Consider the following 18,944-nt stretch of genomic DNA (forward strand, 5'->3'; position numbering starts at 1 on the left):
ACTCAGGAGCCAATCATCTCTCTCCATCTGTTGCTGCTATCCATCTTCTTTGCTCTTTTTTGTATTTTTTTCCCCATCTTTTTATTCATCTTTTGCAATTTTTATTGAAAGTATTTTTTTTTAATTATTATCTCAACAGTATCTATGTGAAGTTTTTTTTTTAAAGTTTTATGAATCAACTGGTCTCTTTATACAAAGGCTTGAGTATCTCATGCGATCTGTGTCAAGGTTGTAGGAGGAAGAGGGGAGGAGGAGGGAAGGTGGGGGGGCAGGGAGAGAAGGGTTGGAGGGTAAGAAAGGGGCCCTTTGACCCTGTAGTCAGGACGCCGGGGCGCCATGCAAAAAAGAAGGCAAAAGGAAAGAGATTGATGGAGGTGAGAGAAGTAAAGGCATGGTGGTGGTGTGTAAATGAAGAGAGAGAGAGAAAGAGATGGGTTATGTGTAGGACAGGCGATCAATCAATAAATAAATTAATAAATTAATTAACCATTATCAAACCAGGAGTGAGTTTCCTTACATGGAGAATGTTAGTAGGTCTAGAGGTTATAACAGTGAGGAAGGTAGAGTTATAATGTTGTGTACTTGCTTCTAAAAGCGTAGCTATCTACAGTACAGTACCTCTGTTACATGGCACTGATAGGACATTTAGCACATTTCCTATTGGCTCTCAGGCTCGGCCATGACCGACGGTTGGCTAACTGCTAAGGCCGGGCTGGGGGAACAGGAAGCCCCACTTCCTGTCGTTGAAAACCGGATCGTTTGGAATAAAATGATACCAGTTACTTAAAAACAAAAAGGAAAGTGACAACAAACATCTTGAAAGGTCTTGGCTAATGTAAACAAAAGACTAATGTTAACATCAGTGTTGTCAGTTTCGCCAGATCTGCAGTGTTTTTTAAGGTTTTTGCCGACCTGTCTGGTGTTTTTTTAGCGCTATAGACATTTTCACATATTTCCACAAAAAAAAAAAAAGAAAAAGAAAAGAAAAAGAAATGTTAATACATAATCACTACTATAGCAAAGAAAAAAACTGAATAATAGGCTACACAAATAAAGGTGTCAAGGTGAGGCAAAATGTGAATAAAAATCAGTGTACAGACTGATACTCATGTAATAAATATACACACGATCAACAAAAATAAAACAGAAGTCATATTCATAGTAATAAAAAATCTGCAAAAAAAAGTACAGGTTTTGTTTTTGTTAACAACAAAAGACACGGCTGAGAAAGAAAAAGAGAGGAGAACGGGTAACGGAGGCTTTCATTGACTTTGTTCAAGAAGTTTTCAAGGCTGCAGGGTTCCATGTTTTCTACTCAAACAAATTGTTTGCTTGGCAGCAGGCCAAAGAACATCAGGAGGAGAAGTCGGAGCGAGAAGAGAAGAGACAAGAACTAAAAACATTATATATATATATTTATATATACGTATGCCTATTTTTTTAAATTATCCTCATTATTAATATGTACCTAGTTGCATTTTTCTTTCTTTTTTCTTTAAATAATCAGCAAAATTATCATCGTCATCATCACCATCATCATTTCCACAGCAGTGTCAAAGGAACAGGAGCAAGGGTGGGGGGTGGGAGGGGAGGACAGGAGGGGCGAGAGAGAAGAGGGGACAAGAGGGGAGGACATTATGGGGTGTGTGGGCGTGCTCAGTACAAGCCACACCCTCGGAGGTTGTTGGCGATGATGATGTCGGTCACGGCGTCAAACACCACCTGGATGTTTCCTGTATCTGTGGCGCAGGTCATGTGACAGTAGATTTCCTTATTTGGAGAGCGGTTCTTGCTCTCAAACTGTGCTTGGATGTAAGCTGCTGCGTCCTCGTAGGTGTTGGGTCCTGGAGGGAGGAAAGAGAGACGGGGGAGAATATCCATGAGACTCTCCTGATTTTACAGTGCTGCAGGGATGAAAGCCAGGAATTAAGATCCCAATAGATCCTGGGAATTCTTGCTAAAATCTGCTGGTGTTTCTTCTCAGCCTGTGGGACTTTTAGTATGTGTGTGTTGGTGCATGTGTGTGTGTGCGGGTGCCCATGTGTTTGCATGCAATGTTAAAATGTTCTTTTTGCTTCAATGTTTTATAATAACATTTATAATTAATATAATATTAATATATAATATTCTATTACACTAAGAAGTCAATTGAAACACTCCTGGTGTGCTGGTTTACTTTGAAGTACCACAGCGCACCCATTGATCCCAGTGCCATGTAACTGGTGGTTATATTGTGACCTTAAAACGCCAATATTACAGTTACGTATTGTTGTTACGTATGGTTGCCTGAAAGCCTTAAAGACACTCCTTGATGAAAAAAATAATATCAAATATATATAAGTTTGAGCACATGACAATGTCTGAAAATCAGGTTTTTTCAGGCATCTCAACAGACAGACAGCAAAAACCACAAAAAAAGCCTCATTTAACTACAATTTTGCCTCTAGAACAGATTGAAATTTCCATTACAATGAAACATTCGAGTTTATAATAGATTAAGTCAATAATTTCTGCCAATAATGTCATTCACATGTAACTGAAAGTGATCTGTTGCTCTGCAACCCAATCAACTAATAATTACAAGATTTGTTGGTCTAGATTCTGGACCAGAAAAGTAAAAGTTTACTGATCGCTTTTAAATGCAAATGCAAATGTTAATTTAATAATCTGCATCATCGTGCTGATCAGAGCTCTTGAGGATTCTCACCACACAAACAGCTGCTACAACACACAGTAAGATTGTGTCGTGCCAAAGATAGTCTTCTTTAATCTGACATCTGTGGTGAATGTGCTGTTCGCAGAACATACGACCATCTATCTGTTCCCAGCGTTGGCAGCTGTACGATCCAATCACACTCAGAGTTTTTACATGTATTTACTGCAGCCAGCAACAGAAACTGGAAATTTAAAGACAAAACTGGGCAGCGAAATAAGGTCAACTGAGTTGCATTTAGTCGTCACAGTGAAAAAGTCAGGATATTTCTGCCTCTGCACTGATTTCTTAAATTATATATTCTGTAAATTACTGGAGCAGCCCTTTAAAATTCTTGGATTTCAAGACATACGATCTTTAGCGCTGACACTCGTTCAGATTCATGATCAATAACACTTTTCTTCTGCTGGTTGGTTGACTTTTGTTGCACCGAGCAGAAGTGAAGGTTTAAGGACATTATCCTGTGAGGCTAGGTACAGGAGGACGTGACGAGGGAGGGGGGAAAGATGGAACCTGTCAGATAGACTTACTGTGATTACAAAGACAGTTAGCAGAAAATAAGCAAAGCATGAGACAGAAAAGAGCAGGATCGGTTGAGCGTCGTGTGTGAAGAGGGCAGGAGACAGCTCTCACCTGCCATCTCCTCTCTCCCCTCCTCATGGCTGACCAAGCGTGACTGTCTCCTGCTCTCCGACTTCCAAACCCCTCCTTTTCAATGCCACGGCTACATGTGACTCTCACCTCCACATAAAGAAATCTGTCTCCTTTTTTCTCCACCTCACAGCTTCTATTTCAGGCTGCTCCTCTGTCTCCCTGTTATCACTCTCTCCTCTCACTCCATCTCTGCCATCCTTTCAAACCCAGTGAAGTAAATGTTCATGTGTATCGCTCCGGAGATACCACAGAACAACCAAACTAATGTACTGAATCAAGCTGCGGTTAATCAGTGGCCAGAACCACAGGAGGGGTTTTAGAAAGCCATTCAACTTCTGGGAATCACATTAGGACGGGACAGCGGGTAGTCATTCATACTTTTATATCACCTCTCTCAAACTGGTGCTCCTCTCTTTACCTCCGCCTCATATAGTATCATCCCAGATTCAGCATATTGGCTCTCTGGCAGGATTTAAGTTAAAAGGATAGTTTGACATTTTAGGAAATATGCTAATGTGCTTCTTTCTTGCTGAGAGAGGAAGAGATGCCTCACTTCAGGGCTGTACAGTAAATATTAAGCTACAGCCACAGCCAGCTCACTTCACTTAGCCTAAAAACAGAAAAGGGGAACAAGCCGGCCTGGCTTTGTCCACAGATAACAACGTCCGCCTAGCAGCACCACTACAGCTCCTGAATGAACATGTTATGTCGCTACGTTATGCTCAAAACTATTCAATGAACAACTCAAACAATTGAACTAGCTCAACACAGCTAATATTACAGGTGGTTTCTCCAAATTCAACACAATATACCACTTTTAATGACCGCTGCAGTTTCAAAATGATTCAACCCCCTGAATAGAATTGTTCAAAAGAGCACTCATTTGCAAATCAGGTGTTGTCTCAAGCACACTATTAGGAAGCTGAAGCTTGGACGTCACTGGATGTTCCAACAGGACAAAGATACCAAACATACCTCAAAATCCACCAAGGTTTGGCGGTGGTTGCAGCACACACACTGTCAGGACTAGGTGTAGTGATAACTAAAGGTTTTTGATTGTCATGTTGGGGATGAATAATTTTGAGACTGCAGTAGTCTAAAAGCAGCATATTGTGTTGTGCATGAGGTATAATGTGGGACCTTTAAACAGAGGCAGGTTGGCCTTTTCACCCTGTTTCCAGTCTTCATGCTAAACTAAGCTAACTGGCTGCTGCCTCCTGCTATAAATTCAACATACAGGCATGAGATTGGTATCATTCTTCTCATCTAACATTGAACAAGAGAGTAAGTTATTTCCCAAAATGTCAAACTATTTCTTTAAAACTTTAGATCCATGTTTTAAGACGGCCTTTTATGTAGTGGTCTTCCCATGCTGCACTAGTCTGCAGATGAACAGCCCCATAAACGCCTTTCGTCAGTAATGTGGGCAAAACTAAAATGGAATAGCGGCGTTTTTGACATGTTTTTCTTCTTTTTAAAAACTAGTGAATTCATCAGTCAATTTATAGGATATCATGCTCTTTTTCTATCCTCTGTAATTGGATTCACTTTCATTGGTTTGCAGCTTTTTGTGTTCTCTAAGAAATCAATTTCATGCACCTGTCAAGTGTCGGCGCTCACATGTTCTGAGAGCTGTTATTTCTCACCTATACACTCAGGAATATTGACAAGGCTTTTATTTTGTTTTCTACCTGTGTATTCGGGGAAGCAGATGCTCAGTGCAGACTTCTTGATCTTCTCTGCAAACAGGTCCTTCTTGTTGAGGAAGAGGATGATGGAGGTGTCGATGAAGAACTTGTTGTTACAGATCGAGTCAAACAGCATCAGGGACTCGTGCATGCGATTCTGTGAAGGACGATGAGAGAAGAGGGGGAGAAGGAAATGGAAAGGTGGAAAAAAGGACGAGATAGCAAAGATGAATGAAAAAAGAAGGACAGGATTAGATAAGATTACGGGGAAAGGTGAAAGGAAGAGAAGAGGATTAAACCGAGGGGAGAGGAGAAAGAGGTGAAAGGGGGGAGGAAAAGAGGAAAGATCAAGGACAGAAATGAAGAGAAAGTAAATGGATGGTGGAAGAGAAAGAAGAGGAAAGAAAGGGAAAGTTAATGTTACCAACAGTCTGTAACCTTTGTATTGTGAATGACTCTAAAAGCCAAATGACCCAAAACCACAGAAAGAAGGAAATAATGTCAAAACCCTCCCTCTCTCTTTCCAATTTAAACATCAGTAAAAAAGAGAGGAGAAAAGAAAGGGGGGGTAAACCTCTTTCTGCATAATTATTGCTGGTGCAACATTGTGCATTATGCAGTGAAAAAGATACCCAGTGACAAGTGAGTTCTTTCTTTGACACACACAAAGCAGCAAGAAACAGCGGAAATGTTAGTTTACAAAGTGGACCAGTTCAGGAAATCCTTTCCAACATTTACATCAAATAGTCACAGTTTAGGGAAACCACAGAGAATGTGAGAAAGGAGGAGGGAAGACAAAAAAAAAAAAAAAAAAAAAATCAACAAACATCCTCAGTATTTCCATTCAGCACACACACACACACACACACACAAAGTAATTAGGTCAGGAAAATAATCAGACATATTGAGTTACTCATGTGGTGCTTTATTGTCATTTCTCTTATGTATAAATACAACTTGCAATAAATTATCACAGCAGTGAGGGAGATACAGCAGATATTTTTCAGTAAAATACAACACACACATACACAAACAAACTCACACACACCCACACCTACACATGATTGCAAATGGACACAAAACAAGTTTGTAGATTTAACTGTAGGTGACCTGTGCAGTATAGACAGATGTGAGTTGGTACTGACAGGCTTTAAAACTTGGACATTAGATGGTTGAAAGCTTAAAAATGTTGCAGCAGTAAGGGTGGAGAGTGAGATGAGTGCGAGGACTTTGACCAGCTTATACTCTGCCTCCTTAATTCTAAACCAGTTCATTACGGTCATGTGCCCTGTGGCGTTCTGAGTCCTCTCCCGGTCCACCAGTAGAGCAGGATCTCCCAGGCTCTGCAGAGGCTTAAGTGCTCATTTTATCAGTTGGCGAGGTTCAGTTGGAACTGAACATATAACACAAACCGAAAGCATTTACAGGCAAAACTCTACTTCTAAATTTGAAGCATGAATAAGTCAGCAAAAAGCAGCACAATAGAGCATTTAAACATTTGGCACTAAAATTCGAGATCAAAACTCAGTCAGAATATTTTGGTCCCATTGAGGGAGTTCTGCTTTTGTTTCTAAGGCACTGGATTGGCACAAGGTGCCATCATTTCTTTTCAGCCACCACCTGCTGCCCCGATTAACTGATTGTATTATTCACATCAGAGCCAGCTGCCTAAAGAAAGAAAGACACCATTACCCATAAACCCTCTCTAGCATGGCCTCAGACTACCCAGACATATCCGTAAATCTCTGCAGCCTGTACAAGTCCATTATTCATCTCTGGGACAGAAGCAGGACATAAACTACATTACCCACTATGCTCTCTGCCTTGGCTGCCAATATAATTTCCCACTGGTTGTCTGGGGTTTATTGGTAATTCATCATGAGCAGGGGCAGGTTGTGAAAAGCACAAACACACATACACATGCCCACACATACATACACACATATAGTGATCTTCTCATAGCCAATCAATCCTGTCTCCAGCTTTTAAACCACCACTAGCTTTAGAGATGTTGGAGAGAGAGACACACAGATATTGAGGTGTAACAAAACATTTCTTTGCTCCTGTAGGACTACAACTTCATCAGCATGAATAGCTGTGCTCAATCAAACTGCTTTCCTCCATTTCCCATCCATTCTGTATTCACAGGTTTGCTAAAAGGTGAAATTAATTTTAATTTCATAGTAAGAATCCACTTACTGTACATCATGTAAACTTTAAATCAGAGTGTGCTGTTGTGTTTTAGTTTTGAAAAAGGCTGGTTACACCAACATGTATGAGAAAACTTTGCAGCAAAATCAATTAATTCAAATTAAATCACCACAAGGAGTGGACTTGCTCGAAGCTGTGGAGTAAAAAAATGTGCAATTTTCTGTCTCAAGTTCAACTCTGACATGTGAATTCAAGCCACTGTCCAATAGCAAACGGTCTTGCCCATGCTGATGAAATGGAGAGACAAAATGAAAAAACCTTTTTCCGGCTCTTAGCTAGTTCATGTTAATGAGTTAGCTTAGTTGTTTTATTCAACCCTCCAAAATAGACGTGACATAAAAGGTGACGGTCTCTTGAATAAATTGTGTGAACTAGTTAGCTTGATGACCTTATTTTTTCTCCATCTTGGCTGAAATGTATGTGTTGGCTAGCTTGTTAGTGGTTAGTTTGCCCGTTACTTACTTGCTCAATGTGTAGTTTACAAACTAGCCTTGCATGTAGTCCACACATCACTAAGCTTAAGATGTGCAGATGAGCCATAGTTACAATACATTAGTGTGATAATGCAGCCTAAAAATGTCACTGCATTTTAACACATGATAATGACTTTCTAATGACTTTCTGACAACAGTAAAAGCAGACAAAATGATCACAATATGATGGGCAACTGTACATAACAAGTACGTTTCAAATGTCTCCAATCTGATTTCAATATATGTAAAATCAGGGTTAGCCAAATGCTGGTGAAAGGTTGGAAAAACACTACAGTATTTATTCAAGTACACTGTGGGTGATTTGTGGCTGATGATTTAAACACATTTATGGTCCCTAAAATTACATTCCTGCTAGTGTAGTGATCCATGCAAGTATTTCATATTGTGAATAAATTAAGGGATAATTAACTTTTAAATGAATCTGATATCACTCTGACTGATTTAGTATGCTGCTGAGGCATTTGTATAGCAGAAACATGGATGCGTCCTGTTCTGTGCACTGCCTCAGGTTCACACAGGCATCAAAGAAGTTGGAAGACAAAGCTCGAACAGTATGCAGCCATTGCCACCCTGAGGGCAGATGCGAATGTAGGCATTTCCTTTCATCTGCATGTGAAGTGGAGCTTGCTAACTTACTGTGGATGGAAATTTCAACAGCCCATGGTTCCACAGTTCATGCCTACTGCCGGCTGCTCTTTAGGCTTTCAGGCATAGAAACACAGGCATGAATGTATATAAAACAATTTAGGTTGGGGGTGTCTTTGTTTAAGAATATCCACCTGCAACCTGCCCTGAATCAAGTGGGGATGCTAAACTAAATTATTAATTCATAAAATGCTGAATTAAATATGTTAGGGTATTTTTCCAGCGGCAGGACATACAAGCGGACGGAAAATCCTGTAATTTAATTGTGCGAGGGCATGACTACTGTAGTGCAAAGCTTAAAATGATCACAATAGTTTGCTTCGTCTTTTCGTGCATAAGGTAAGATGCTCTTTGTTTTCGGCATGACAGTGGGGAATATTTGTTTAACTTCTCTGGGAATTATAATCAAAACTGGACATGATCATGCCTGTGTGTGTGTGTTGTAAAAGAGGCAAGCTTCTATGCACAGAAAAGGGAAGTGCAGTAAAAAAAAAGAGAATTAATAGAAATCTTCTATCTGGCCTTGTGTTGGCATAATTTCCTTTGATGTTTGATGTATATCTCAAGTCAAATCTCCAAAGGCAATGCACTTCCAACAATCACAGAGCTAACGCAGTCAGATCTTTGCTTTCACATCATGTGATAAATGTAAGTCAGAAGCAGAAGATTGTAAACTAAAAGTCCTCAGCAGCAGGCGTCATGTTTGGCAAAAGAACCAAAAAACATCTGAGGTTCTGTGGTTCGATACGGTGGTATTATGTGGCACAAAAGTAAGGTGTTGTGACATTTTGATGTCCCAGGGGTGCGTTTGTGGCTTCAGTGCGTGTGTGTACGTGTGTGTGGTGTGGGCCTCTGTGTGTGGAAAGGGTAGACAGGTGCCTTCTGGGTAATTAGTCCACAGACACGGACTCCAACACAACACCCATGGGCTGATGTTGCGTCTCACACAACACGCACGCATGTCCATTGAGCACGCCCACACACATTCACCGACCTTTCCAGTGCCATCCACAGACACACATAGACACACACACAAAATACACAAAGAGACACACACGCACGCACACACATAAGAGACACACAAAGCGGGCTGATCAACAGCCTTAGGCAACTCTCTGTCTCTAATTAGGAAAAGTTGGCACATATGTGGTAGGAGGAGCTGATGACGTCATCTACCTCTTAAAAAAAAATCACTAAGCTTGCTTTGAGCAGAGGGTGGAGATGCGGCCTTGCTATTTGAGAGTTGAGGGAAGAGTGGAATATAGCAAATGCCCTGCTCATAAATAAATAAAGAAGCTCTCTACCTCAGTTTGCCAGGGAGCACTCCTACCAGTAAAGCTGTAAACACACTCAGCTCAGTCAATTCAACAGAGTCCCAGAGACAAACAAAGCTCTGTTTCTATGTGATGTCGGTAACTGTTGCTTATAAAGGGAGAAAGGAGGAGCTGAAGATATTTGCTGTTATTATATGTCTTTCTTTGGCTTTAACATAAAGGCTTGAATTTGAACTCTTCCCATAAATTGTGCACGTCCTTTTACATTTGAACCAAGCCGTGCACTACGCCAAACCTCAATTCTGCAGCAGCTCTGGGAGGACTGCTATCCTGCAGAAGCACTGAACTAGCTCAGCAGAGAGCAAAGCATCGGGGCTAACACAATAGTCACAAGATTGACATTCTAGTCCCAGAGGACCAAATGCACTCACCAGCATACAACCTTTCAAAACTCACCCTTTGGCTTATTAAGGCAGAGTCCTGGACAACAGGGATATTACACGGTGTGGCTCCACACAATGGATGTGGCTCCAGGGCCCCATAAAATCAATGGTTCTTTTGAAGCATTATCTTGGAATTGTGTGGTTGAGTCAAAACACTATCTCTTGTAGCTCTTCGACCCAGGAATGCGGCATCCCGAGAGCCTGGAAAACTGTTTAAAATAAAACTCTCTCTTCTAAAGTATGACCAGAAGTGACATCCACAGGGATGAAGAATGATGGCAGCAACTTCCTCACTATGCATTTAAATATAAAGTATACATTTAAGGTAAAGGTAAAAAAGCAAGAAATTACACTGCTCGTCTCTTCTGACTTTGATCAAAAGTACAATTTCAATTACATACATAATTCTATATTATACTATAACTCTATAGGGACAAAACACAAATTTACTCCCAAATGAAATGCACTCACGGCCAAAACACTAAGGTTTTGTAACAATGACACAAATGTTCCTTTGCAACATGGAAATTCTTCGTAAACTACATGTGTATGTGATTGTAGCATAGCATCAAATGGCTCTGAAGGCATGAGTTTTTGATTGTAGAAAAATGAAACAAAACTAGTCAAAACTGGCGCAATCCTTCATTGAGGCTGCCTACTACAGTGTCTTCTTTTATACTAACTGGGAGTCGCGACAGTCAGAAATGTTCAAATCCTACACAGGGGCTTTAAGATGATATTTGGTAAATGGAAATATTCCGAAACAGTCTGCTCTGACAATCCCTCTTCCCCCTCAGTTTTCACAGAGCGAGACTTTGCTGTATTGAAACCGATGTGAGGCTGTTTTGAGTCTGTGTGTTTATCTGAGGCCAGGGGAGGACAGGACGAGATGAACGGACACTGTGGTAACTGATCCTTCTCGTTGGGTCACGCTGTTTAACATGAACTATAAAATGGGCAATATTAAATCAATGAATAAGACATTATTAAAAGTTGACATATCAAATCATCATGTGAAAAATTACAGAAAAACAAACTAATGCAATTTTAAACTAGTTCATAAACAATTAAAACTTTGACTTATAATGAAAAGTTAATTTCTTATTTGGAAACTTCATAATGGTTTGCTCTTATTTATCAACAGCAATTCAGGCAATTTGAAACTGTTCTCCAAGTATATTTTCATTTCAGCGTTACAGTTACTATTTCTATACCCTCTCATCACACCGTCGCAGCCTTTTAGCAGGTGCAGCAACTGCTATGATATTTTCTCTGCATTTATTCAGAATGATTTAGGTCATAATGTCTTATTAACTGATTGATTAGTGGCCATGTTGGAGCTCCATAATTAACAGATGTGCAGTCAGACACTAAGAGTGCACTGCACGTATCAGAGCAGGAATACTTTGGGGTAGGTGAGTGACTCCCATTGCTTGTAAACCCCCTAAAGATGGCTACGCTTAATTAGCATTCAGCCTAGGTCTTTGAGTAAGGCACTGCTGTATCTACGAACAAGTCTCAGCAACCTTGTATCCCTGACGACTCGACTCTAGATATTGTGCAATATTTGGAGTTTTGGTAGAATTAAACACTGAAGTAGGGCTGCACTGAATAGTTTGAAGCTTTGTTAATAACGTTGACACTTGAACTTTAAAGTCAACGTTCGAATGCTGCCCAGCTTTTTTTTGGCATGTCTGTTTATTCTGTTTAAACCAATAAGAATGATCCTGGCACCTTCAATTAATGTTAAATTGGCACGGGGTGGCTGTCTGAGGCACAGTGTGCCAGTGTGCACCTGTGCCTGGATGTTCATGTGCGTTTGTGCCGCACCGAGCCTCCCTCCATCTCCAGTGGTGATACAAACCCCGATGAAACCCTTGGATGTATAGCATTACAGTATTTCTGCACAGTTAGCATCAAAGTTAGCTTCCAAAACTCTGCTAATTTGTTGCCAATTGAGCCGTAGATAATTCGACTGTCCGCGATCGTGGTTGACACAATATGCAGGCTGTCACCTTATGTGCCTGACTTCTAAAGAGTCACCAAGAAAAACTAGCAACAACCCATGGAGTAAGCTTTAGATCGGTCGGCAAAGTGTGACAGAGCAAGAGAGACTTTGAAATGAGAAAAATTACATACCAGACAGCTCCTCTGGTTATTCAGTGACTTCAACAGAGACCTGAAGCTCAAATAGTGTCAGTAAAGCAGTTCAATCTTAATCTGATGAATTACTTTACTCAAACTGAGATTTCCGTTCATTTTTCTACATTCGAAGCTTCGAATGTAAAAAAAAGACATTTGGTAACAGACCTACACACGTATAGTTTTACAAGAATTGGCCGTTGGTTCTTAAGAGGATGTAAAAAAGAAGTCTCAACCAGCCAACCAACAAATTCATAATTTAACGTCAAGTTGTTGGACCACACAAAGGCTTGATTTTATGGGGCTCTGGGCCGCACCACCTATGTGGTACAAACAGTTACTACATAGGTAGCCAAAAAAATCACACCCATCATCCATTGGCTGACATTGAACAGAATGATCAGTAGAGGCCACACCCCCGCAGATTATTTGCTATGATGACATCAGTGACAGCATCAAAGACAAACTGGATGTTGTTGGTATCTGTAGCGCAGGTCACATGGGAGTAGACCTCCTTGTTGGTTGACTTGTTCTTGCTCTCGTACTGACACTTAATGTAGGCGATTCCCTCCAAGTAAGTGTCTGGACCTGAGGAGAGAGGCACAGAGACAGATGACATGTCGTGGGAGTGAGGTGAAGGCTTAAAAGCTGGTGTTATCTGAACCTCTATATCAGTGGGCTATCCTACATTTTCAGTATCAGCACTATTTTTTGATACTTTCTGAAAAGTTAACCTTTGACTCTCTAGCTCAGCACACATTCTGCTGAGGTGTACACGGGGCTGTGCTCACTGCTGGCCAAGCTTTAATAAATTATGATTTTTTTCCGGACAAAATGGACAGATGATTTTGGACTGACAAATGAAACGTGATGGAAAAATGTTATCTTGTTATTGTTGGCAAAGTCCTCCAGTTTCTGAATATTGCCAATGTGTCATAGCCGTTGTACAGCAACAGAACAAGTGTGACAGTATTGAGGTCCTTGAGGCTAAAGGATGGAGCCATTATTCATGCTGTATATTGATTCATTGTACAGCAGTGCCAAATCTACTGTAGACCCTTTTAGTTCAAGTCCATTATAAACCGTGAGAGTTAGTTCTGCTTGTAATGCAAGTATTTGGCATGCTGTGGATTTAATCAAGAGCTTTAATGTGTTATAATGCTTTTGGAATGCGTCAGATCTTAGTGATTTGAGTCATTTTGGCTCAAAGTGTCACTAACATCTCTCTGGCTCTCAGCCATTAGCAGCACTGTGGTTTGTCTGTCTGCTTCAGCAGCAACTTCATCAGAATAGCCACGAGGTCTGGCCATTTAAAAGGATGAAGAGAATAGGAGAAGAGAGGAGGAAACAGGGTTGGAATCCTAATTCTCTCTTTCTCACAGTCTTTCTGTTTTGGTCTCTCTCCATTTTGCTTTCCCACACTTTGGCTTTGTCTTTTTCCTAATTTTCTCACACTCTTGCTCTCTCTCACGTTCTTTTGTTTACCCCTGCGTTGTCTTATCTCCCATTTTCTCTTCTATCTACCACACTCCAGCTCCTCTTGTTTGGACTCATGGTAACACTCCTTGTTTCATTCACTCTTTCACTGAGCCCTATCATTATCAGTATCAGTATCATAATTATTATCAATATTATTATTATTAGTAGTAGTAGTAGTCTTACTCTGTTTGGTCTGTCCCTACCTGTTGGGTATCTAATGCTTACTAGCAGTCGTCAGCAGACATCAGATACATGTCGAGAGACACAAACTGCTAGAACAGTTGAATAAGTTTGCAGGCTTTTCTGCTCTGTCAGTGCTGAAACAGATTATTAATGTTGCTGTCTGTTTTCTTAATTGAAGCAACTGGTACTGAGAGTGCTGAGTGTGCTGGGAAGACATGATTGAAAAACAAACACTATATTTGTGACCATTAACACTAATTTAACAGGAAAAGCCACGTGAAGCTCCATATTAATTTGGTGAGATGACATGTAAGCATTTGCAAATATGTTATGTTAGGAGCAGCCAGTGTCCCCCACCAAGTGACATCTAGCTGGGACACTTTGCCTCTTAACAACACCGCTTCTTTTTCGATGGGATCAGCTAAAAACACTTCCATTTAAAGGAAATATGTTTTTAAAAAGGTTAATATCATAAAATCCCAATTGACCCAATTACAAAGCACCCTTGACCACCCCTGAATGTTTAGATTTTAGAGTTGGGTTTAGTGTTAAAATGCTTTGAAATTAGCCAAAATTGGAAATTGAAAATCTTAAAGTTAGGTCTTTTTGTCCTTCATTAGTCGCCTGCTCTTTAAATATTTGTCAATCCTGGGTGGGGTGCGCTCTACCTCAGCAGCCACAGTGCCTCCTAGTGCCCATTCAGTCCTACAGCATATCGTACACACCAATCTTTCAGACTGTATATAAAGACAGACAGCGTGCCTCTGTACAAAAATGAAGCCAAAGAAGATCAAAGATAAGGGCGCTGCCATATTGCAGTGGTGCCGTCATTTACAGGCAGAGTATGAACAGCAGTGATCGGGGCTAGAGCCGTGGTATTGAGTATCTTAACGTCACACCCCCTTTTTATAGCATCAATAGCTAATTTAAACCAAACGTATCAGATCTTATCACACTGAAGTTCAAGTGTTCATTTTTCAATGTAAAATGACAGAAATCATCGCTGGGCATGATTTATTTGACTGTGTACTTTGATTTTATGGCTTGGCCCATATCCCATCCTATGACCTATATTGCCAACAACCACCAAGGGTTCAATCAAGATGGCTTGGCTTCCCTTTTGGGGAACTGTCATCTCGTCAACCTTTATATACAGTCTATGGAATAAACTAGTAATAGATTATCACGCTCAAGCGTATGGGTATGTACCAGTGTACTCAGGGAAGCAGGTGGACAGTGGTGACTTGGTGATCTTGTTTTCAAAGATGTCCTTCTTGTTCAGGAAGAGAATGATGGAGGTGTCGTTAAACCACTTGTTGTTACAGATGGAATCAAACAGCTTCAGAGACTCGTGCATGCGGTTCTGTAGAAGAGATGTTAAATGGGCTTTTAAAAACACACCCCATGCTCAGAGACACAGATTCTGAAATACAAGTATATAATATATACACACCCACAAAAAAATCAACCGAGCAAGCATACGGAATTTGTGCAAATGTGCTCAGAAAGCACAAGAGGCCAAATCAACCACACTTACTGCATACAAACCATTACAACACAAAGGAATTGAGAAAATCAAAATTAGAAAGCAGAAAAGAAGAACTGGGGAGTTCCTGCTGTGTATGGACACAGCTTTTTGCTGCTGCATGTTGAGTGAGCATTCGTGTGTGTGCATGTGTGTATCAACATATCAGTAATAGAAATAATTAGTAAGATGGTTGTTGCAGCCGAGTTAAACAAAGCCATGCACTTTCAGCTTTAAAGCCGTGAGCCAATGCCTACTCTAACAGTAGTATGTATCATACTACCAGGAATGAACTGTAGCTTAAAGGTACTCGGTGAAACTTTGGACCACTGGGGGCACTGTAGAGCAATGAAGAAAATTGAGGATAAAACCTGCTCACTCCAAGCTGCGGTTTATGTACTGTGTGTGTGTGTGTGTGTGTGTGTGTGTGTGTGTGTGTGTGTGTGTGTGTGTGTGTGTGTGTGTGTACACACACACACACACACACACACACACACACACACGGAATAAATGTTATATTAAAACATAATATAATGCATAGATGTAAACACTGTTGAATTGGCATGTAAAGTTCATCTAAAATGGTTAAAAAAAAAAACGTAAAAACTTTAGTTGATTGCCAAAAATGATGATTAATAAATTAAAGATTAAATGAATTTTAGTCTTTTATATTTTTCATCATTAGGCATTTTCATGTTAGTAGATTGTGGGATTTCTGTCCCTCCAAATTGAGTTTTTAGCAATGGGAGTGTGTTTCATATATCAGGGTACCTTTAATAATTCTCCCCACAATCCACCGCTCTGTTTGCAAATTTAATCTAAAAGTGATGGAAAACAAAGTGGCTGCTGGCTTTACTTATTAGTGCTCATGCAAAAACAGTACTTAATCACAAATCACCTGTACATACTGCATATGAAAGTGCCCAGTGATGAAAAACAGATCAGACTCCGACTGTTTGAGATTGAGTTGAAAGCAGTGTCTCTCTGGTTATGATCCTCTAATGCTGTAGATAAGTAGAACTGTAGATAAGTACATTGAGGCAGTGCAGCCTCACATACAATAGAATGACAGAAGAGAGGAGGTTTAAATAGCCAGTACAATAATTTAGAGGAATAACGGAGTGATCAGAAGGTCAGATAGAAAAATGACAGACAAATACAGATAGAAAGACTGATGGCATGAAAACTGGAACTGAAAACAACACACACGTACATTCAATTCTTTGGTTCACAAACAGAAAGAGACGCTGCTTTCAACTTGTTGTGAATGTATCAACCTATCAGGGGGTTCGTACCTGTCTGTGGGTGGAGCATCTGTAGAAGATCTGACTGCTGATTGGTTAGAGAGGACAGTCGATGGCGAGAGTGACAGGAGGAGTGGAAGGAGCCAGAGATGCTGCAGGGCGGAGCTTAGAGCAGGAACAGAAAATGCAAGGGACCCGCCCACCCAGACATGTCCCACTTCCTTTATACAAATCCCCCAAACACAGACACACACACACACACACACACCAAGAGTGCTGGAAAAAAAAGTGTTTAGAGGCAGGAGGACGGGATTTTATCCAGACATTGTTCATCCAGAGCCATTGTCATTTCAGAGAGTAGTCTGTGTGCGTTTGTCTGCGTGTTCTCACAAAAACAAGACAAGGGTAGGCAGAGAAAAACACAATGCAAGCAGTTCCTCAACAGACAGAAGGGAATTACAAAGCGAAAGTCGTGTATGTTGTACTGTGTGTGTGTGTGTGTGTGTGTGTGACCATACAACAAACAGATGTTTATATGAATACAATCAAAACATTTGACATGAGGCCAGGTATTCCTTTACTCGTCTCAAAACTAATTTCACAAACAAAACGGGCAACCTGTTCCGTCAGCTCACAAACTGACGATACCATATCATGTTGTGCAGGCAATGCAAATGGCAGGGAATCTGCTGGTGCTGAGTTTTAAAAAGCATTGGTTTCAGTTTCCCCAAAAAAAGCCTTTAAGATGGCATCGTTTGTTAGACCACTGCTCTAATGCAAATTAGTTTGGAACCTCAGTTCATTTCGATTCGCAAGGAGTGTTTATCAATGTGCGCAGATCAAAATGTCTTGGGACCAAATTGGATAGACCTTCAACCAACCACAGAAACAAAATGTAAATCCTCTCGGAGGTACAGCAAACACATCTTTCTTATCAACAAACGCCTGAAGTGCAGTTGTTTGTTCTTCTTTAAGAGGAAATGAACTGTTCAGTTCGTTTAATTCTGACATGATAGTGGATTCAACACAATGTTCCACCTCAGCGGCAGCCATCTTGGTAGTTAACGAAAAACTGCCCAACTGGCGCTCCTCTGTCAGTCATTGTATCGGACTCGGCCCATGTTAGATAAACAGGTGTGACTGGGCCGATTTGGGCCAGGATGGTTGAACGAGAGAGGGAGCAGACTATCTGCCGGAGCAAATAAAACATGAGCTCGCACATTTGTTTGGTTCCCTTGCCAGTGGTCGGTCATGTTAGTTAAAATATTTTTGGATCGGATTGCAGGCTTTCAGGAGATGTTACACCATAATCCATTTTCTGCTGCTTCAGAACGCATTAATTCAGATAATCATATCATTAATTAGTGTTTTATAATGGAAGGTTTCTGTTTCAGCAGAACAACTTTCTGTTTCGTTTCTTACTTAATGCTAAAAAAAAATCAACGTAAATGTCGACCATGTCATCTACAAGTTTTCTATTTCTCTGACTATACTGCACATAGTACTAGTCACATGACTTCAGGAATCTCCAGTAACCTCTTTCGGCCCACCCAAGAACATGCCGTCATATGTCCTGATGTACTGGAAGTCCCCACTGAGAACTCAAGACATTTTGACATGCATGTGTGAGCAATGGGTTCATGTAAAATAAAGAGTTAACCCTAATCACACAGTATGAATTGTAAATGTGTTAGTTTAAGTTGTAAGAAGCTGGTATACTAATAAAGTAGATGTTATCAGAAAAGATCCACCTCTAGATCCCCTTCCCCCCTGTCCACACTAGATGAGTGTTATGGAAAAACACTCATTAAATGTAATGGACTGCCCACAAGGCATATACCGTATATATTACATTATTACTCCCATTACGGAGGAGTGGGTGATCGTCCCTGTCTGATTGTACAATATTTTAACTGTGTGCTGTACTTGTAATTTTTGAATCACACGCCTGGTAGTGTGTCTGACAGAGGATGTGGGGGCTTACAGAAAAACATTTGGTTATCCGCCTGATAATTATAACTCTCACTCTAGTGTTTGCTTTAAATGAAAACACAATGTTGATCAGAACACAGATGCACACAGATGCATTTTGGCTGTGGGTTGTGGTCACAGTATCATGGTAAGTCATGATCATCATCACTGCACCACAGTCAGATATACTGAGCTACTGTCAGAGGAAAACATGGTTTATTTGTCTCTTTTACAATAGATAGATAGAAATAGTGAGTGTAGAAATGCGCAATTTCCCT

The 18,944-nt window shown here is 40.5% G+C and overlaps 1 protein-coding gene across 2 annotated transcripts in view; it reads right to left on the minus strand.

The window, feature by feature from the left end:
- Positions 1 to 934: 934 nt before the first annotated feature.
- The window catches only part of gnao1a (guanine nucleotide binding protein (G protein), alpha activating activity polypeptide O, a), a 90,943-nt gene continuing 72,933 nt past the window's right edge, over positions 935 to 18,944 (minus strand). The window contains exons 7-8 of one of the 2 annotated variants that reach the window (XM_070831114.1): positions 5,059 to 5,212; positions 935 to 1,844 (exon numbers count right to left, since the gene is read on the minus strand). In XM_070831114.1, the coding sequence (XP_070687215.1) occupies positions 1,657 to 1,844; positions 5,059 to 5,212 (342 nt within the window). In that variant the 3' untranslated portion in view covers positions 935 to 1,656. Of the gene's footprint in view, positions 1,845 to 5,058; positions 5,213 to 12,637; positions 12,853 to 15,135; positions 15,290 to 18,944 lie in introns of those variants that run through there. The other variant, XM_070831113.1, reaches the window with a different exon arrangement.

This window comes from Pempheris klunzingeri, chromosome 5, assembly GCF_042242105.1.
Source record: "Pempheris klunzingeri isolate RE-2024b chromosome 5, fPemKlu1.hap1, whole genome shotgun sequence".
NCBI lineage: Eukaryota > Metazoa > Chordata > Actinopteri > Acropomatiformes > Pempheridae > Pempheris > Pempheris klunzingeri.